Source organism: Seriola aureovittata, chromosome 12, assembly GCF_021018895.1.
Source record: "Seriola aureovittata isolate HTS-2021-v1 ecotype China chromosome 12, ASM2101889v1, whole genome shotgun sequence".
NCBI classification, from domain to species: domain Eukaryota; kingdom Metazoa; phylum Chordata; class Actinopteri; order Carangiformes; family Carangidae; genus Seriola; species Seriola aureovittata.
This window is the reverse complement of record NC_079375.1, coordinates 16651662-16672702: the sequence shown is the minus strand read 5'-3', so window position 1 is coordinate 16672702 and position 21041 is coordinate 16651662. Positions and strand designations below refer to the sequence as shown.

General features: G+C 40.3%; 2 protein-coding genes and 1 long non-coding RNA gene across 4 annotated transcripts; 2 read left to right on the top strand and 1 right to left on the bottom strand.

The window, feature by feature from the left end:
* The first annotated feature begins 616 nt into the window (after positions 1-616).
* Positions 617-12864, top strand: LOC130178359 (uncharacterized). Of its 2 annotated transcripts, none has more exons than XR_008829150.1 (3): positions 617-761; positions 8071-8122; positions 10573-12864. It is a non-coding gene; the product is annotated as an uncharacterized LOC130178359 (long non-coding RNA). The 2 variants fall into 2 exon arrangements; XR_008829151.1 differs by lacking the exons at positions 8071-8122; positions 10573-12864 and adding exons at positions 1387-1571; positions 1740-1902.
* A 2024-nt stretch (positions 12865-14888) lies between these two features.
* Positions 14889-16011, bottom strand: ccl20a.3 (chemokine (C-C motif) ligand 20a, duplicate 3). The gene is made up of 4 exons (XM_056392004.1): positions 15857-16011; positions 15564-15672; positions 15360-15434; positions 14889-15236 (listed from the first exon to the last, which is right to left on the bottom strand). The coding sequence occupies exons 1-4, from the start codon at positions 15927-15929 to the stop codon at positions 15188-15190; spliced, it is 306 nt and encodes a 101-aa protein (XP_056247979.1). The 5' UTR covers positions 15930-16011; the 3' UTR covers positions 14889-15187.
* A 3365-nt stretch (positions 16012-19376) lies between these two features.
* On the top strand, positions 19377-20359 carry ccl20a.4 (chemokine (C-C motif) ligand 20a, duplicate 4). The gene is made up of 4 exons (XM_056392186.1): positions 19377-19619; positions 19779-19887; positions 20004-20084; positions 20206-20359. The coding sequence occupies exons 1-4, from the start codon at positions 19547-19549 to the stop codon at positions 20243-20245; spliced, it is 303 nt and encodes a 100-aa protein (XP_056248161.1). The 5' UTR covers positions 19377-19546; the 3' UTR covers positions 20246-20359.
* The last annotated feature ends 682 nt before the right edge of the window (positions 20360-21041 follow it).

The following is a 21041-nucleotide window of genomic DNA, read 5'->3' as shown; positions in this document are numbered from 1 at the left end:
GAAAACTAATGCTTGTTTGATTTATTTATAGTTGTTCCCTTCCATCTGGTTAGTCTAGCACATTTTTATTTTTGTCGTATTAATCTTAAAATAGGACAAACATAGACAAAAAGAGAAATATACTGTTTTAATGGTGTAAAGGTTAGAGGTTTTCTCTGTGCTCCATCATTTTTTCCTACAGGAAATTGCATTATGGGGATATTACAGTGATCCCAGAGCCTATATTAAGTACTCTGAGGTCATTATAATCACTAATAGCTGCCACAGACAGACTTAACATAAGTGCTCCAATTTGACTGTTAGTCCATATGAAGAGATTATTGGAAGCCATAACTGTAGAGGATAAGTCCACCAATGAAATCTGAATTTCTGAGACACAGGGCATTGTCTGCATATGCCGCTTTGCCCCATCCCTCCTCCACTCCCCACCCGGTTTCTCCTGAATAATACACGACAGGCCACCTCCCCCGTTGCCCGGGTGTCCAATGGCAGACCCGCATTTTTATCAAGCTATCTCCTCTGAGCCAATCCCAGTCCTCCCGGTGATCCCTGTAAACCGGATACCCTCCCTTCTGGCTCTCAAACAGACGTAATCTGTGGATCGGAGAGGCAGGCGTGCAGTCGCTGTGGAGTTGGTGTCGGATGGAGATGATGAGAGCGAAAATAGCCGCTGTGGCAGACTTGAAGAAAACGCATCAGTCCACCTCGCCAGGACAGTGAATCCCGCGGTTTCACAAACAGGGGGGTGAAGGAAAAATGTTGTAAGTATGCCATCGTGTAAAATGCATAAACTAGAACCTAAAAATAGAGAGGCAGGATGTTTATTTAATCTGTGCAAACTGACGCTTTAGTTAAACGCCTCTTTAATATAATGAATGTATTTGAAGAAAGTATGGTTACTCTGAATGTGCTCATGGAAGGACCGCGAAAACTCTTGTGAAGATATATGATGGGGGTCTGGTTTGGCGCTCAGCACCGCGGTCAGGCGGCTTCGCGTCTGTAAAACCAGCGCATGTGAATTTGTTCAACATGCCAGCGGATGAAAAAAGCCCGTCTTTCATCGGTCATTTCATAAGGACATCCGCCAGCCTCGAGGGAAAACGTGATTTCCGTTTGGTCTGTGCAAGACGAGCCCGTTAAAGCACACTTCAACTTTTATAATGCAGCGAGACGCACCGATGGTACACAGTGTACAGAAAAAATGCTGTTTCCGTCGCTTGGAAAGTTTCAACCATATGTTTAAACAGCCAGTGCAGCCCAGTGGGATCCCGGTAGGATCCTCCCAAACTATATAACTTTGATTCATTTCACTCATCAGACAGTCTCCTGTTCCTGTCGGGCCTGAAAGTCGGTGAACACTGATAAATGGTGGCTATTATTTTTCAGCTGAACAATGCGCACCGGCTTTGTGTGGACCATCTGTCATTGTATCGACATTACAGCAGCCCCCCCTGCCCCAAAGGGTCCGAGTGAGACACCTGAAGAGCAGAAAACAGACAGCGTTCTTTCAGAGCCGCCACCCCGTCTCTCACCAAGCCGTGACTCATGATGTGATCCGTCAGTGTGGATGGGTGCGTAACGTAGCCAGAAATAAATAGGCTGTAAGCTCCGGATCCGACTGGTGCGATAGAAATATTTTATATTTCGTGCATAGGTGCTGTGCAACATAATCTTTGCATGGTTATAATGTTTTTTTTGTTTGTTTTTGTTTGTTTGTTTGGTTTTTTTTAAAAATGCAGACAGAAATTGGAATAGTGCAAGCAGACCACAAGCATGGCTTTGCGCATCCCGAATTCACGGAAACAGTCTTTGCGCATCCGACTTCCTGCCGGAATGTGGGCTTGTAGCACATGGCAAAAAAAAAAAAAAGAAACCAGACTGCCATTTTCAGGGTGGGCACTGTGAGTGGATACACACTGACCAAATAAACACACTTTCATCATGAGCGTGACACACTCAGTTTATTTTATTTTTTTTATTTTTTTTTTTTGGACACAGTGGCCTAAAGTGCCACTCTGTTCAGTTCTGACCCTGCATGTAGTTTAAAGCAGCTGAGACAGGCTTTTTTTTTTTTTTTTTTTTTTTTTTTGTGGAGACTTTAGAAACTGCGTGCTTAGACTCTCAGCTTGCAGTGCCAAACACTAATATGCCTTAAGGTTAATGAGGCAGTCTCCATAAATTCTTCTGCCATCTGGATATAGTAGGTCTAGACGCTTAGTGCAGCACTACATTTTACTGGCAATGGATTGTACTCAGTGTGCTTGAATGAAAAAAAAAGAAGTGCATAGATTTTAATAGAAAAGCAAACATTTACATAAAGTTTGCGGTCATACAACTGCTTGCACTTACATTTCTTTTACATAATTTAATGGGAAAAAATCTGTGTCAAGCAGGATCTTAATATAGAGCTGTGTAGTGAGTGAACGGTACTGATAGGTGCTGATGTGATCAGCTGTGATAGCCCCACTTCCGTCCCTCTCAGGGCTGAGTTACATATAATTCACTTTAGCTTTGTCCCTCATGAAGAGAAAAAGCAGTGACCTCCTTCTCACAGCAAAGAGCAGCGACTGTCCGAGTGCGTGTATCGGTTTAATTCAGTTTGGAGTTGCTCTCAGGGAGTTATCGGGGAGGGATGAGTGAATGGAGCAAAGCCACTGTCTTCCTGCTAAGTGTAATGTGGGCCGAGGGGTGGTTGGATGTTGGCTTATCTTATCTCCTGCTGAAGCTATGATCATCATGCCTGTGTAGCTCATTATCGCATGTGATGAGTTTCATCAGCTGCACTCGGCAATTATGTCGAGAAGCAACCTGCTATCACAATGGAGAGGCTCTCAACCACATGATCACAGTTGTTCCTCCATAGTTACACAGCACCAGTCAGTGAAAATGTAACAGTGGTTAGCATCAGGGAGTCCCATCTCACTTCTCCCACAGTCACATGACTCCCAGCAGTTCTTTCCCTGCCGCCATCAAACGCTGAACGCACAAATGAGGAGGAAGAAAAGTTCCTCCGAACTCACTTCTCCTTCATTCTTTTCAATCATTAAAATACAATATGCAAACTTCTTTAATTCATTTTTTTTCCCGAGCCATCTGGAATACAAAGAGAGTGTAGATTCCCAGGGCATAATTAACTACATTTACAGAAGAAGCTCTAATGCTTGTGTAACTTTATTGTTGAGCTATGGATCCAAAACAGCAAATCTTATAGCAGCTGTTAAGCAGATAGACTTGGTTTGTGTTCATGCATTACAGGTAAATTAAGTTAAGGGTTGAATGAGTTCATAGCAGCAGGAGCCTGTGTCCATATGTGTCTGTTTGTGCTTCTCAGTGTGTGCCGTTGCGGTGTTGGGTTAAATGGAAAGCTTAGGTAATGGAGACCCCTGCTCCCTGCCTCAGGCATCGCAACATACTGCCTATCTAGATGAGTAGATGACCTCTGATCTCTCGTCTAGCCAAGGGCTCAGGTCAAGCCAGGTGGCTTTCAAGAGCCCATTGGCCTGGTCGGGAGCACATGGCATTTGAACTCTCTCCACTTCAGGACCAAAGGCGTTCTTTTGGTTAATTAAGAAGCTCTTACGGCTTGTGTGTGACTGTGTGTGCTGTCTGTGTTGCAGATAAAGTTATGGATTAGAAAACAGCAATTTAAGAGGTTAGGGAAACTTACTCTGTTAAACTCAGAACATCTGCTCGCTGGAATAATTTGATTTTAGCCGTCCTCTGTGCTTAATAAGCCAGACATTTCTCTGATGATTCAAAAGCTCCTTTTATCTTAAGGTTCACACTAAAATTTAGCAACCTCCACGCACCCTAGATATGAGAAATAACAGATATTCCCGTGACTTGTCAAAGCCAGATTTCGGGTCTGCCATTAGACTTCACCCTCAGCTCATTTATGAGATGGTGCAGCTGTTGTGTGGCCCGCTTTCATCGTGAAGTATGGTAGCTGTAAGACAAAAACATTGCATTAGTGCCAATCTTGTCACAGCTGAGAGAAACAGCCTGTCTCAATTCTGTCACAACATGCTCGCTATTGTATCGCCGTGCAAGACACTCCCCATGGAAATTTTGGAATCTTTCCCATTGTTCCTAAAGGAAAGGGGGCTTTCATATGGAAGTGGGGAACGCCAGGAAATGACAGGCATTCTTTGTGGACTATTTGAAAATAAACTTGTGGGTCCTCGCTTCCCTCTCGACAGCTAAGCAAAAACTAGAAATAAGAAGAGAGGATTATGGTCTTAACAGTCCCTCAATGGCATTTTCACTTTCTTACGTTTCCTCCTGCAATTTGTCCCGAAAGTATATTTTTTTTCTTCTGCGTTCTGGAGACATGCCATCAGAGTTTCAGCTAAAGAGCTTTTGTTGAGGGCTTTTCACTCTTTTCTCTACAGTTTCTTGAATGGGTGCATTCATATTTTCCTCCTTATTTGTCCTTATTTTGCCTTATCTTCCTCCCTGGCTTTAAACACAACCCTGCTGCTTGAGCTCTGCTTTATGAGGTGTGACAGTGAAGTCTGGTTGCCGAGGCAGGCCGTGTGGACTGGAACGTAAAGCTTTACATTCAGCCTGCTGCGGTCGGATTTGGGGAGGACTTAAACTTCACTTCACTTCACCTCTATACAGTATCACGTATACAGGAACTTCCTTCATTCTGCTGAACAGGCATGAAAGTTCAGAATTGAAAGGAGGGGGGAAAAAAAAAAAAAAGGGAGCTGGCTTCCTAACCTCAGAGTTCCTAATTACACACATACAGTCGCTACCTTTAATAAGGAAGAAAGAGGAGCACTGACGCTGAAAACTGGAGGAAAAGCAAAAGCAGCTGGTTACGATTTAACTTTGTAAAATCATATGTAACATTTTTTTCTTCAATGTCAAGAAATATAAAAAAAAAAATTTTTGGACTGTAGTTTGGCACCAGGTGTTCAGCTTCCTGCTCTTTCCTTTAGAGATTTAATAACAGGTTTTATTTAACAGGCTCTTCTCTTCTGAACTGGTCAGTCTCGCCGTACCTCAGATTAACACTCACACTTTATCCCCCAACTCCTCTCTTTCTGTCTCTCTTCCTCCTCCTCCTCCTCCTCTTGTTGTTTTTCCCACCAGGCCAGTGGTAGTTCCCAGGTATTTGACCAGTGTAGCGTAGCCGGGAGGCTGGTTGTTCTGTCCCCTGTGAGACAAAGGCAGCGTGCCTCAAGGAGAGGGATGAAAGGAAACGGGGCTGTGCAGCCACTCCTTTTTACAATGGGAAACCTCTTTAGTGAGGTTGTAGAGCAAATAACCACCTTCTCTCTTCCTTTTTTTAACAAGCACTGAGACTGTGAGCGTCTGTCTTTATCTTTTTGTAGTAGCGGGAGCAGCTCTTGTCTGTGTACGTATAGATGGGAGTTTGGTGTGCACGCAAAGAGGAAAGGGTGTCCTTTATGTCTACAGAGAACGTTTTTAGGCTTCCTCTTCCTCACACCGTCTTCCAGCTGACAGATGGTGCCTCTCTTGCTAAAGATGTTTCCTGTATTAAGGTTTGTTGTTGTTGTGGTTTAAACTGTAAAGGGAGCGTTAACTGATGGTGCGGAGCAAAAAAAGGAAAAGCTTTTAATGATGTAAATGATGCTGGAACAGTCCAGTTTCATTAACTGGGCCTAAAGTATTTATTTATTTTCTTTAGACATCATGTTTCAGGTTTTTTTCAGTATTGGCGATTAAGTTATTGATTATTACAGTATTAACATCCTACACTTATGTAATATTGAGCATTAAAAATCTCACATGAAGGCAAATAAACATTAGCCATATAATGTACTTATTTATTAAATAACTCGTTCTAAAGAACAGTCCCTCGTAGTGTTAAAAGTTAAGACGTGTTACTTGTGGGTATATTTTAAATCCAGTATTTGATTCATTGACACTGTGTCTGACTGCTTAATGCTCTTACTGTGGGGTTTTCTAGGTTTATAGGTTGTACACATAAAATCCCCAAATTTTGTTTCAAAGAAATCTGAAAAACTCAAATATTTTATGCTGAAATTTTATAGAGTGGATGTATAAATAAGTATAAATTACCACAAGATGGAAATTTAAATTCTTAGCTCCTCATAAATTGATCTGTGAACAGTACTTGAGTAAAAGTGTTTTGTTACTTTCCACCTCAAAGATTTTTATATTCATATGGTAGTCATTACCACATTATTGCATGCTTACACATGAGTTTAATTATATATATACGCTGATGTTTTGTTGCTGCATATCTGTCCGCTCTAAGCCACTGGCGCTCAGTCTATAGCGTTATCATCTCGGGTGGTAACCAGGGGGAGGGAGCGGAAGCCGCAGGAGTCTTTTATGGCTCCAGCTCCAGAGACAACCTGTTCTCAGGCACTTCTCTTCTGGCACTTTTTTATGACATCATAAATTCCTCCATTTCCTCTGACCAGCCCTAGGTGGGTATAAAGGACATACCTGGCCAGTAATTGTCTGTCTGGCCCTCTCATCTGTCAGTCTCCTTCTACTGCTGGTGACTTCCTCCAGAGCCAGACTCTCAGACTGCCTGAAGATACACAGAACTCCTAGATCTGGACGGTGGAGCGATTTTAAAAACAGTGGTTTATTTGGTGAGTGATAGGGTGAAGGAAGGTTTTTCTGGAGTGTGGTTTTTCTTTGGTGCCTTTTACTGCATCTTTGTTGGTCATTTAGGTCAGCGAGGAGAGTCAGCCTGGCACCCACGTTAGAGGCCTTTTCCTCGTGCATGTGCACTTCAGACCAAAAACACGAGCCCACTCTGAGACCTGTTGATACCTTTTGTTTGTTGAAGTCTGAGGATGAAGAGCAGAAAAGATAGGATTAAGGGAAGAAAGAGGAGTTCTTTTTTTTTTGGGGTGGGGGGGAGGGTGGTCCTCAGGAACATTCAGTGTTCACATTCATCTGATGCTCGGCTGGGGCTCCTTAGGGAGGCTGGAACAATACACGCACCAGCACGACAACATTCCTTGGGGTTAAAAAGGTCAGGGGTCACCCAACAACCCCACCCAGCCAATCAGTCCCAAGGCACTAACTTGGTGCATTTGTTTTTGGTTTATGTCTTCGCACTTGTTGAACAGACTCTGCACCTTGTGTTACAAGTTGCCCTTTGCTCTCTTGATAGACCAGACTGGCACAGAGCGCTTTTACTCTTTCGTAATGTTCAGGTATCGATAGTTTAAATGTACACTGAGGGTGCTTGTGTCATGGTTGAAGCTTGTGCATTCAGAGAGAGAGACGCAACATAAAATGAGGGAAGGAAACACAATAAATTAGCTAAAAGCCGCAACTTAAGTTAGACTCTATATTTATGTCTGTAGACTATGGCACATAAAGTATCACAGCCAGATGTTTGGCTAGCCTACATCTATGTATGCTAGAAAAAGAACCACCACAAAGCAGCCGAACTGTAATTACTGTCATACACGTATTTTGAATTGATTTAATGCCCACTTTACATAATCAACCCACAAGGGTCAAATATTAGACCAGTGAGGGCTCTGAAGGTCCTCAAAGTCATATTTTTCCTCCTTGATGAAGAATCTGGGGTGTTTTTCTTGTGTGTGTGTGTGTGTGTGTGTATATGTATGTGTGTGTGTGTACCACAGCACACTTCAAATGAAGTCTGAAGGCTGCCATTAAAGTGGTGCATATGCATGTGTAGGCATGGGGTGGCGTGTGGGGCCCCTACAGGCAGACTGCAGGTCTGGTAGTCATTACGAGTGAATGTACAGTATACACTGGAGTGGACATGCAGCTACATTAAAGCCTCGCCCACGGCCACATCAGACCACCCCAGAGACACACCACCGGCACTTCCTCCGCCCGCTCCCATCGCTCAGCCTCAGGGGAAACGTGATTTGGGATTTCCGGAGGATGCACTGGACATTAATCGTCCGATGATTAGGAAACCTTGCATTGAAAATCAGATTCATTGTGATGCTCAGACTCTCAGGGAAAAGAAAGTGCTGCTCTTTGTATTGTTTCTCTAAAAATGGCATCCAGTTTCTGTCTTTTGCCTCTAACTGTTTTGTGTTTATATCTGTCTTTGTTTTCTATCTGTAGGAGTTCACATTGGGCTTCCTGATGCTGACTCCATGAAGATCATCTCCATCAGGTATATTGCACACCACCATTAAAACATATTTTCATGAAGCAGTTTCTCTATTACTGAATATTCCCCAATGTGTCACATTCTTTTGTCCTCTTTCTTGGAGGAGTAGTATCACAGAAAGATGACTATAAACCTCCTCAATTTTATCCTGCACACTAAATCGGCTTACAGTAGAGGAAGGAGACATCGCTCTCTATTAGTCTGCAGTTAGGAATGAAAGCCTATCTGGCTGCAGCTGTGGAGGAGCTCCAAGGATGGGGACGTTTATTGTCAGGAACAAATAGAGGCCTTTTTATTTTGTCTAGCAGCTGACGCCTTTCCCCACCCACTCCTCCAAAACCGCTTTTGTCAGTAATGTAGAGTGGCCTGCTCAGGCTGGAGCGAGAGACCATGAGAGTTTCACAGCAGAACGAAAAGAAGAAAAAAAAAATAAAGTGCAGGGTTAGTCAGTGATAGGCTCGGGGAGGAAAGGCCCGGCTGTTTGCCATATGGTGTAATTATCTGCTATTTCAAAAGATTATCTCCCTCCATCAATATAGTGTTTAAATGTGTATATGTATGTGTGTGTGTGTGTGTGTGTGTGTGTGTGTGTGTGTGTGTGTGTGTGTGTGTGTATGCTGTGTGCCTGTGTGTCAGTGTCTGTGTGCGATTTGATCTCTGTACCCCCGGTGTAATGTTGAGACTCTGTGGCCTGCAGCTTGGCCCCCCATTTAAACTGGGTTAGCTATGACCCCCCCACCCCACCCCCCACCATCAGACCCCAGTCCTTCCCCCCTCCTCTGTGATCCCTCCCTCGCACACACAAATACACGCATAGTCTCTCAACACAAAAGAAATATTCAGCTGTAGAGAGGGGGTCCCTCAGAGGGCGCGACATTGAACTGAGGGGGTGTGTGGGTGGGTGGGTGGGTGGGTGGGGGGATTAAGAAGAAATGGCTGGCTGACACTGGGGTTGCCATGGCAAAGCCCCCTTTTCTGCTCTCCCTCGACCCTCCTCCTATTTTTCATTTTAGGTCTCATTGTGGGGTGGTGTGTGTGTGTGTGTGTGTGTGTGTGTGTGTGTCTCTCTGTGATGGAGCAGGGAAGATGTAATATGGCTTATGAATTTAGCCTCTTATCTGAAGCTGCTCTGCTTCAGCCTGAGAGAAAAGAGACTTCTGGTTCACATGCTGCAGTTCACACACCAGAAAAAAAACCCCCAAAAAACACTTTATAGTGTTTTGTGTTATTTAGTAGGTGGCTGTAAATTTTATACTACATTATTGGACATTATTTCTCTGCCTAAGGTCTAACATATTTCTTTCTCTACGATCATACAAATTAATTTGAACATTTTTGCATATTCATAAAGAAAAGTCTGCCGTGAGAGAGTACGGAGGCAATGATTCAAAGACCCAACCCACTCGCGAGACAATAACCAAATTGTCTATTTTATGTCTTTCTGAATTATAGCTGCAATAACGTGATGCATTACTCATCCATTGTAGCCAGTGTGTTATCATGCTAGCCTGACGTTGGCCTGCCAGCCCCAGCAGACTAATGGATGCAGGTCTAGCTTGCCCGATGACATCAGCACCCTAAACCGATGAATGACCATAGATCAGCGTTTACCATCCTGACGTCAGCCCCCCCCTCGGCCCCCAGTCTGTGCTGCAGCACAGTGACACTGTCGGTAGCTGTTCCCCAGCAATGGCCTGCCTCTGACAATAGGAGCTCTCAGCCTGTGGCCGCGCGATGGCTGGGGTATAAAAAGCTTGGCTGCACAGTGGGACATCGTAGCATTGTTCTCTGGACTAGATATCCATAAAAATGAGCAATGGCAGCTTCAAAGATGGTTCTGTGATATTGTTTTGAGCAATGTTAATCTGCAGAGAGAGGGTTTTAGACTTTTAATGGAGCAGTATGTTTGCCTTGGTTTTATTTTCTCAGGTTTTGAGATATTTGTCGCTAAGATTTTTGCTAACACCACAAAACAATAGAGGTGAATGGAATTTCATCCGTGCTGCTCACTGCATTGATCAGGGTTATTTAAAAAATAAAAAAATCAATAGTTTCAGAAACACTGTTACTAAAAATCCTCAGTTTTTACTGGAGCTACTTTCTCCTGAAGAAATAGCCGCTATGAAAACAGTTGAGATGTGATTTCTGTGGATTATTTACAGCAGCCGGGACCTTTGTTGCTGGAAAGACACGCTGCTGCTGAATGTTTTAAATTTTATTTCTCAATTCAGTGACCACAACAAGTTTCATTTACCTCCATTGTAGTGGGGTAGCAACAGAAATCTCAGAGAAAGATATTGTGAAAATCCTGCACAAAGAAAACCAAAATTAGCTGCATGACTCGATACTACAAAAGGAAAATGTGTTTTTTTTTTTTTTTTTTGGCGACCCTTTAAAGACAAAAATACAGCGCAGTATCCGTGCTAACAGTTTCCTCTTCATTTGTGTTTCAGATGCTGTCACGGCCAGTTTAGACCTGAAGATAAAAGACTTCAGATTGCTCTGATTAATCACGTGGTGGTAATGCAGTAAAGCAGATCCAGTTTATCTTCCAGCTTATAATACACTGCATGATTTCTTCTGTGTGTAACATAACGAGAAGTGTCTTTGCCCTGTGGACAGTGGACTCATTCTGCCACTGTCCTGTGGCATTATGTCCCTGCGCTGTGCGACCTGACCTCCGTGGTTTGAGTGACGTCCCTGTCCCTCTCCCCTGCATGTCTGACTGTCTGTCCTCCCTCCTCCTCGCACTGCCTCATCTGTCAGCTCGGCTCACGGTCACGGCCGCTGTCCTGCCTGCCTCGGTGAACATTCAACGCTGTCGGTGAGTTTGGTATGGATCACATAAAAACCATCGACCGTTGACTGTGCCCCGTGGCTCGCTCTGACGACGTCGGGAATGAGGGGGGAAAAAAAATGAACAAAAGGGCAAGTGGGCGCATGCAAATCCAAAGAAGACACACACACACACACACTCACTCACTCACTCACTCACTCACTCACTCACACGCACATGCACAGAAGCGACACTCTGTTTCCACTGTACCCAAAGACCAAAGGTCACAATCAACATTCATTGCTGTCGCTGGGTTGGACTGTGTAGAAAAGCTCACTGAACAATGAGTGCAACTGTGGCCCAGATCTGCCTGACTCGCGTCCCAGCCAATCAGCCGACCGGATGTGAAACACTCTGATTTCTTTATTTATATACTTCTTGTTTTTCACTTCTATTTTCTCCCACCCCGGCGCTGGGAGTCTTCAGGGGAAGAGAGAAAAAGAGAGAGAGAGAGAGATAGAGACACAAATAGACTTCAGGCTGCTTGCTTGTCCTCATCCTCCTCTCCTCTAATTGGTGGTTATGTGTGCAGCAAGGGGGAAGGAAGCGGAGTGAATGTGTAATCATTTGGAGTCTCTTCTCCTTTGGATGTTTCATCCCTCTCTTTTTTGTTTGTCTAATTATATACCGAGCTCACTTAACTCTGTGTTAACTGCACGTCTGTGCTGGCAAGAACCAGCAAGAATCAGCAACTGACAAAGAGAAAGAGGCCAAGGGGGAAAAAAAAAAAAAAAAAGGTAGAAAGATTATAGCACCAGCAAAATTATTATCTACTTTTTAGTATATTTTATATAATATTCTTCCTGGTGCTGCTGCAAATGTGCCAGGATATAAGCAATTTGCAAATGCAGAAAGAAAATTGTTTTCACCTTTCTGATGGTGGATGTTTCATTATCTGTGTTTGAGTTTCATGAGAGACTGTCTGGTTTCCTGCGTGCCTCTGTGTGTGGGTGTGTGTGTGTGTGCGTGTGTGCGTATGCTATGATCGAGGACCTGCCTGCTGATCTCAGAGTGCAATATGTTATTTTCCTTCTGTACTAAAGTTGCTCCCTCACAGGAAAACACAGTCTATAACCTTGTCTTCCTTCAGACAGTCTGGGACCAGCCATTCTCCTGCCGTTGTTCATTGTACCCCTCTGTAACAACTCTCTGACACTGTGCCCTGTATCAGTAATCCATGTAGTGTAAACACACAGCTCACACGCTTGTTATCTATATGTAGGAATGTGTTTTATGTTCTCATGAAGTGCTGACATTTGCTGTAAGTTTTTTTTTTTTTTTTTTTTTTTTTTTTTTTATGGCTGCTTTTATTAAAGTAATTGAATAAAGTTAAATCAGGACCCAGGCATTAGCGTCTGATGTGGTTATTCACTGTGAATTACACACATAACTCATATTTAGTGATGCTTTACTCTGGAATAACCATCCAACTCCTTATTTCTGTAGACTCTATCACACTTTATCTAACAGTATGTGCTCCCTCTGTCATTTAGTAACCATGCCCCATGTCCGTGTCCCTCTCTCCCCAGTCTCTCTGTATTATTCATAGAAAAGCACTCTGTGCAGTGGTGCAGAACAGTGGAGGTGATGTAATAGTGGCTGCGAGCGTGGCTCCGGACTGTCATTTGGGATGGACTCATGCGACAGGAGAAAACGCTCAGTTTGTTCAGCTTTGTTGGTGTTGCCAACAGCTACAGCTGATGGCCAGGGACCGGACATGAAGCACATCTATGATAAAAGTGTCATTTTTAGCAGCTTAAGCTCCTAAAATGATATTTCAAAGACCTGAAATCCACTTAGGGGCTCCGCTTTGCAAACTTTAAAGAGTTGAATTGAAGGAAATAGTATGGAGATGCAGTTAAAAGTCCACATCATTGCGTGATGTCAAGCGCTGAACATTAGCACGCTGTGTGAGAAAACATTTTCACTCACCCATAAAACTCTTCAAAGAAAGTGTTGCTGAAATGTTATTTCACAGCACCTCATCTTTGAAGTGATACTACCTCCATCTAGTGTTCAAAGGGCTTTTTACATCATGCATAGAGCAGATGGTTCACTCTGATTTATTGTGGAAATAACAATGAAAGCAAAAACCACAGCAGACATTTTATTTAAACATTTTTTTCTCCTCCTTTTTATATATAATTAGCTTCTACAAAATGTTTTGCTTGTCTTTGATTTAAAAATATGTTCAAATTCTTTTTATCATCTCTTTTGTAACTGTCGAGATTTGTAACACTAGTTTTATATCTTTTAACTGCTACATATAAATAAAGTTTTAGAGACTTATTTACATAAAAACTACGTATTTATCACATTGCTATTAGGATAAGTATGTTTGAAGGACATACATGGAATTTGATCATTAATAGACGAAAGATAACCCCTAAACATTGTATTATTGTTTTATTTCTTAGGCTACTAGTCCTCAGTTTGACCTTCCAGTGTTAATTAAAGCAGGGTCTCAAATCACTGGCTCAGGAACCAGATATGGGCCGCAAGACAATTTCATAATGAGGTGATGCTGCGTCCTGCCTGCAAATTAATTAAAAAAACACATACAACACACACACACACACACACACACACACACACACACACACACACACAATTTCCCCATTTTGATTTGCCCCCAGTCTGTTTGAGTAATTATTTTATTTTCGAGCAGGAATGCAAGAGCACTTCAAGATTTGCACTGAACAAACTGCACTGAACTGCACAACTATAGTCAATATAAACACTTAAGCTATAATCAACAGCACTCTGACAAAACAAAGAAAGACAATTGATTAATCTTTGGTAGGGATGAATGCAGCTGCTTCCTGTCTCATTTGAAAGTAGAAAAGCTGTTGTTTTCATTCAGCCTCAAGCTGCACTGCTCTCTGCCCCACAGACGGAGAGGACTCGACTTTAAAGTGAATATAGTTGAGATCTATTTAAACTTAAGTCTAACTTTTAACTTTTTAAATAGCACATTCTAACTCTTACGGATGAAAAGTTGAATTCATAAGCAGCAATTTAATGCACTGAACACACATACTGAAGATAGACATTACTGTGTAACTGACACCAGAGTGAGTTTGCTATTTTTAATGACTCTTCTCTGGTTGTGCTTCAGTTACCATGTGGCTCCAGTTATTGTCTGCTGAACTGAGAAAGTAAGAGAACACTGAGCTTTTTCATTGCTGGAGATGTGATTGACCCATGTCCATATAATGATCGAGTGTGTTTCCAAGGATTTGGCCTACATTATCCAATGTCGTGCTGGGATAAGAGAAAATGTGTTTGAAAAATCTAAATGAAACAAGACATCTTCAATTTTTCCATTTGATGTAATGACCAAAAAAATGAGGAACCTCATTCAGAATGCAGAATAGATTTAGGCTTATACATGAAATTGTAATAGAATGTGTTTTTAACCTATTCTTAACCTATTTAAGGGGAAATTTAGGGGAAAATCTTGGCTCAGAAGGTCAGAATTTGCCCTTTTAAGGTAATAAAATTATTATTATTTTTTAAATATTTCCTTCAGAGTTGATAGTTCCTTAATTACACACTACTACAGCAATGGTGGTCCCTGCAAAATCATTACACCATGGCCTATTAATTAAACAAAGCCTTATACTCGATCACAGCTGATGCTAGCATGTATGGTGACCGGTGTGTCAGCATGGAAATTATCAGTTCCGCTGTTTGTGTTGAATAAACAGCTCCCATGACTTCCTCCTGCTGATGTCACAGGACTTTCACCACCTTGTGTTAACCATTTGCAAGATTTTTGTGACAGGACACAAAACTTCCAGCGCTGGAATTTTTCACCGTGAGAAAGATAAACAGATTGGAGAAGATAACAGGTGTTATGCTGTCTGGGAACTGTGCACTTGTCGTTATAATTTCTGTGTACAGGTTCAACAATACACACACAGAGAAGTGTTTTCATTAAGAGACTTTGGACTTTTTAATAAACCTTTAATGATTGTATTTTACAACATGCACAAATACAAAATATTTCATACACAAATGCTAGAAAAATATAATATAATATAAAATGCTCTTATAACTGAGCTGATGGCTGTATTCCATTGTTTTTATTATCAGCTTAAGCAAGAGTCCACTGAATTATAAAACCATTAACATAACACCACTGGTTACTGGATAACAGGCAAAGCTGCGATGGAAAACAGTTTCAGTCTCGCCTTTGAAAAGCAGAAAAATTTTGTCATCTTTGAAGTCTATTTCTGCAGTTTTGAGGTCTTGTTGTGAACCATTTGTGCTTTATTCCTGTAATGAAGATAAAGAATGATGAGTTATTAATAGTTTTCTTTCTGTTGTGAAAAGACATTTCACACACTGCAGAATTATATTTGGCAGTTATGCTGCAACAGTTTCTGTGAGAAATCTTACCTAAGACGCTCCACATAGTCCATCACCCATTTCAAAGCAGGATTGGTGCACGCTTTTCCCTTCCATGTGTGGAAACTATAGAATTAAAAAGAAGGAAATAAGATGAATATTTGTTGGCTTACCATAAACACTAAAGTTATGTCTCATTGTTATTCTTTTCCTTGCTCAGGAGTAGGTGACGAACATCATTTTATTGATACTTACATAATGGCATTGATAGGACACAGCTCTGTGATTGTCTGGACTGAGTACCCCTTGATTAAAGCAAATGGTATTTTGGTTTTCATGTACCTTCGACAGCATTCATTGTGCACTATGAAACAAGAGAAAAGACAAGCTGATCAGACACTGAAAAGGAAAAAGTAAAGAGATAAAAAAAAGCATGCATCTGCAACTCTGTGGATTTGTATAACACTCAGGAAAAAAAAAATAAAACCAACTGAATAAAAATAAAAAAGAGATGGAGACAGACACAAGAGAGGAAACCTGATGCATACCTGCCGATGTGTCTGCCGCCAGCAGACAAATAGTGAGTGTGACCACCATCGCTGTCGCTTTGATTGACACCATGTCTTCCTCTGTGTTGGCAGCAGTGACTCTGAGCTGAGCAGTTGTCTCGCCTGTCCACAGGTGGAGTGAGAGAGTGACAAAGTGTTGATGAAAGCGGCCTTATATATTCTTCAGAGACACAGGAAACTTCCAATCGGAAAAAAAGATAAGATCTGCCCTCATCAGAAGTGTTACACCACCACAGAAACCCCCCTCATTTTCCCCAGTGAAAGAAAAGGGGAAGATGGGGGGAACAGACATATCATATCAATATATGAAACTCCAAGGACATACAAATTTTGTAATGCAAAAAAATTTAGAAAGTCTTTAAAGATCAAGTTGGAGAGGAGGGATTAAAAACAACCAGTATGATCATTCAGCACCTGTCAATTTAAATGAAATTATGTTACAGAATTACGGTTTTACATAAAGGATATGAATAAAACAGAATAGAAAAGAATAGAACAGAAACTTACAATCACCTGGTATCTTGACCAAATCTGAAAATATAAAATATCTGTAATTATAGGTGTTGGTTCACATGTTAGGTCTTCTCATACCACACCTTCAATAAAACAAAAAGTCCTGTAGAACCAGTGCAGCATGGAAAGTCACAAAGGTGTGTCAGTGACTCTCACCATGTACATAATACTGTTAAAGAAGAGTTAGAGAAAACAATACAATTAACTAAACAGAACTGTTTGACATTTTGAAGACTTCAGAGAGGATGAAGGAAGAAGGTTCACTAAAGGCCGCATTATGCACCGGCTTGATGTGGGCTGCTACAAGTGGGTTGCTTCAAGGGTGCAGGTTCTTTTCTAGGTCAGAGGAACTCTTACTATATGCTCAAGACCCATGCATCTGATGAGAAAACGTGCATTTGGACCACTGAAATAGGTCACGATACAGATGAAGTCAGTAGATTTTTCATCGCGAACTTTCCACCAAAACCGCACCAAGCTTGAGTTACACGTTGTTTATTTCCTGCAACATGCTTTTTTTTATATTGTATTGCTGTGAGAACATTATAACTTAATCATTGTCTCTGCTCAACTGTGAGACGAAAATGCTCTCCTGAGTAGAGGATACTGACTTTTCTTTAATCACCGACCGGCTCTTAAGTCAAGGCCACATCTGACCACAGGGATACTCATTTCTTACAGTCTTGAACTCGTCCTATAAATATCTGGGCCTTTGTAGTCCCTCGTTCTTGCCTTAGTTCAGACTATAGTTTCTGATGACACATCCTGACACAGTGACCTAAAGGTTGAGATTCTTTCAAGTCTCTCTTAATACAACACTCGCACGCCACAAGTACACAAAATATAAACCTATCCATCAGTGAAAGGAGTATTTTAAGAAACCAGGTTTCTGTGACAATAAGACATCGAGTGACACATAAGCAGAGAAAGCAGAGGAGCGTTTTCACTCTTCACCTCTGAGCAGATGTTTCAGTAGGTCTTTATTCAAAGCTCAATCCAAACCAATGAGAAGAGCTGCCACACAGAACCTTACAAATCATCTGAGATAACCAAAACTGTTCAAATTCTATTAGAAAACCCAAACCCCCTTTTCTTATAGTAAGGAGTTTGAGATAGCAGGTTTCCAGGACCTGCAAGCTGTGGCTCAGAGGATAATTTCCCTTGATTGCTACAGAAAAGTCAGACCTGGGCTAGATCTTTTTCATCATTTTGCCATTTTGACCGATCATTGTGAGAAAAGGACAGGTGTTACTAAAAGCATTTATAATGATTCTATATACCTATCTTAGTATATTGAACTGTTAGAAGGCGATCATTGTTTTCACTGGCATCTTTGAGTTCAACAGACTTAAATACGTCAATTTTTATCCCAAACAACACCCTCTTATCAGGACTGCAGCACTATTCCAGCCTCTGATTTGTTGATTCCCTCAACCTCTCTGATCTGAACTTGTTTGATGGGGATGGAAATGACCGACATGTTCTTTTTCAGTGTTTTAATTCTAGTTTTAAGGATGGAAATGTTACATCAAGTTTTTTTTAATGTATTTCAAAATTAATGTGGATTTTATTGTTGTTATGTTATTTTCAATAACATTTTGATAAATGTGCTGCATTGTATGTTTATTAGTAAACTTGACACATTTAGAGTTGTCTCGACTTGAATATTTGACTTAAATGAGTAATAAAGAACACTACATAAAACTCACTTGCTTCTGCAGCTGTAATTTTATTATTCATGCCGATGAATTTACGTGTCCTACTGTGACATTTCAAAATGGACTTTCCCATAAACTGTATGACATGATGTTCTTAATACATTTGTTGCATTTCTTTTGAAAAAATTAGTTTTTTAAATGAAAAAGATTAAGATTAAAAGAGTGAAGATTAATTTTATATGTTTAAATGATTTGTTCTACAAAACATGATTAAGCTGACTTGAATTTTCTTTTCTCTTGTTTTACACTGTGGTTGAATGTACTTCACCCAAGCTGCGTATTTGCATTTCACTCTTGTACACACACACACACTGTGAAGATTGATTGACGAATTATATTATAATTGTGAATGCTAACTGGATGGAGGGACAATATTTAAAAACAAATATCATACTTAGAGACAAAACGTCTTGTCTACATTGCCCCATAATGTTGTTTGTTTGCAGCAACAAGGTTAGCAGGATGTTATGTTGTGAGGTTTGGGGTTGCTGTCAAACTATTGTACGGTATTGTACATCATACGTGTCTTGTTCTCAAGTCTCTCTTGAAAACAGATATTGACCTCAATGAGACAACCTTACTAACAGTGACAGTTCGCAAAACATCTACATAAATATGTACTATTTAAAAGTGAAAGTACTGCATTCAAAATATTGAGTGAAACCGTAAATTTTAGCAGCATCATATAAAATGTCAAGGATAAAAGTACTCATTATGTTACCTTTGTATTATTATATTATGTTATATTTCATTACATTATATTATATTATATTAGATTAGATTAGATTAGATTAGATTAGATTAGATTAGAAGAGATTAGATTAGATTAGATTAGATTAGATTAGATTAGATTAGATTAGATTAGACTAGACTAGACTAGACTAGATTACATTAGATTAAATTAGTAAAGGAGCATTTTAATGTTGATGGAACAAATTTTAACCACTTTATATACAGCAATGTAGTTTAATTTATGAGAATACATCATATTTTACAAATTTATCACATGTTTTTTGAGTGAAGTCTGAAATATAGTGAAGAACGCATATACAGTGAGAAGCATAAAATGGCATGAATCAAGTAGTCAAGTCATTGTATCTAATAGTATTTACATTCAAGGAATAACCAGCATTTACCATCATGCCAGGATCTTTTTTTTGATATGTAACACATATATGTATATACTGCATCTCTTTGTACTATCCCGCAGAATAGGGGGTTTTGTGCCATCAGTATGGGTAAAAGTACTTGTGTCATACTTCCTGCTTGACCTGGATTACAGTGGTTTTTCCTGTTAAGTTCTTCTTTGTGGCGGTGCTTTTCCGCTTCTCGCAGTATTTATATTAACTTCATTGCCAGAGACAAACTTTATCAGTTCATCCCAACTGAGAATTCAGATCAGACAACGAAATCACTGCTGAAGAGAAGCTGAGTAAGGATGGCAAAGCTCGCTGTGTTTGTCTCTGTACTGTTGCTGCTGGTGTTGGCGCTGGTGGAGCAGAGTGAAAGCAGTAAGTATGACTTCATTGATTCACTCATGATTATTCATTTCACTAATTCTATTGATTTAGTAGAACACAGGATATGTTTTTGTCTAGATTCTGAGCTCATTATATATGTTATTTGGCCTCTTTCTTTGCTGAAATGTTTGTGGTTTTTCTTTTGTATAGGTCAAGTGAAGGTTTGCTGCACACAGTACAATGAAAACCCAATCCCATTCAAAAAGTTGAGATACTACGTAGTCCAGGACAGCAATTTCTGCAACATCAAGGCAATAATGTAAGAAAAACAATCACGGCATTTGAAACAAAACTACTATCATGTACTAAGTATATGTTAACTGTAAGCCCTGCTATTGTTGTGGTGTCTGAACATCTTCCATTGTCTTAATACAGCTTTGTAACAGTGAAAAACAAACTTGTATGTGTGAACCCTGACTCGATGTGGGTGAAACGTGCCATGGAGTTTGTGCCAGAGTAAGTTCATCTCTCCATTCAACCTACAGTGTCTCTGTGCTAGGACACTACAACATTACACCAAGACTCAACAATCTGTGTTATGTGAATCTATCTCATGTTTTCCTTTTTGTCTTTCTAGAAAAAAAATGCCGGGCAGCCTCTACACTAATGGACCATAAAGACACAAAGTCGCACAAGATGAATTTAATGTATCATTTTAACGTCAAAGAATTTAATATTTTTGTATTTCTTTAAATATACCATTTTAAAGCCAATAAATTGAATATTTTTTAAAATAATCTTCTGACTCTGTGTTAATATTTGACCATTGGACTCAATGTTTTATATAGTTTACAACATAACAATTTCTGTCTAGTCACGTTACAAAATCATTTTTGAACAAAGTGAACAAACATTAGTTGTAAAGTAAAAGTACTCACCGTAGGGACGAAGGAAACACGTTTTAGTGACAGGTGAACACGTTGTATCTTTACATGCTTTCTGATGTTGAAGAAGGAAAGGAAAGAGAAGAAGGAATAATAGAAGAAGATGAAGGGAAGAAGGGCAAAACATAAGGATGGAAGGAAGGATGGAAGGAAAGAAGTCAAGAAATTAAAATTGAAAGAATAATATAAAGTTGGGAGGAAAGGTGGGAAGCAAAGCAGACTTACCAGTACTTCAAAATAGTAGATTACTTAAGGACAGTCCTTGAGCAAATACACACTCAGCTGCCCGTTTATTAGGTTCACCAAGCTTATACTAATGTAGTCTAAGAGATGAAGGTTATGAAAATACTGATGATATTTGTTGTAGTTATTATTATTGTTGTTAATATTGTTGTTATTGGTGTCATCATCACCATATTGTTCAGCTTTCATTGAGATTTTATTCAGTTACTAGTTTAAAGTATTTCCAATAATTAGTCTAAACTCATATTAAAAGCCTCTGAAATGATCTTAAAGTTGAGTCAACACA

Bases quoted from the DNA above. Each gene is read 5' to 3' on its own strand.
- ccl20a.3 (XM_056392004.1), bottom strand. From the start codon at position 15,929: ATGGTGTCAATCAAAGCGACAGCGATGGTGGTCACACTCACTATTTGT. The intron at 15,435-15,563 runs GTAAGTATCAAT...TTAATTCTATAG, and splicing joins TGTCCTATCAATGCCATTAT to TTTCCACACATGGAAGGGAA. The intron at 15,237-15,359 runs GTAAGATTTCTC...TCTTCATTACAG, and splicing joins GACTATGTGGAGCGTCTTAG to GAATAAAGCACAAATGGTTC.
- ccl20a.4 (XM_056392186.1), top strand. From the start codon at position 19,547: ATGGCAAAGCTCGCTGTGTTTGTCTCTGTACTGTTGCTGCTGGTGTTG. The intron at 19,620-19,778 runs GTAAGTATGACT...TCTTTTGTATAG, and splicing joins GGTGGAGCAGAGTGAAAGCA to GTCAAGTGAAGGTTTGCTGC. The intron at 19,888-20,003 runs GTAAGAAAAACA...GTCTTAATACAG, and splicing joins TGCAACATCAAGGCAATAAT to CTTTGTAACAGTGAAAAACA.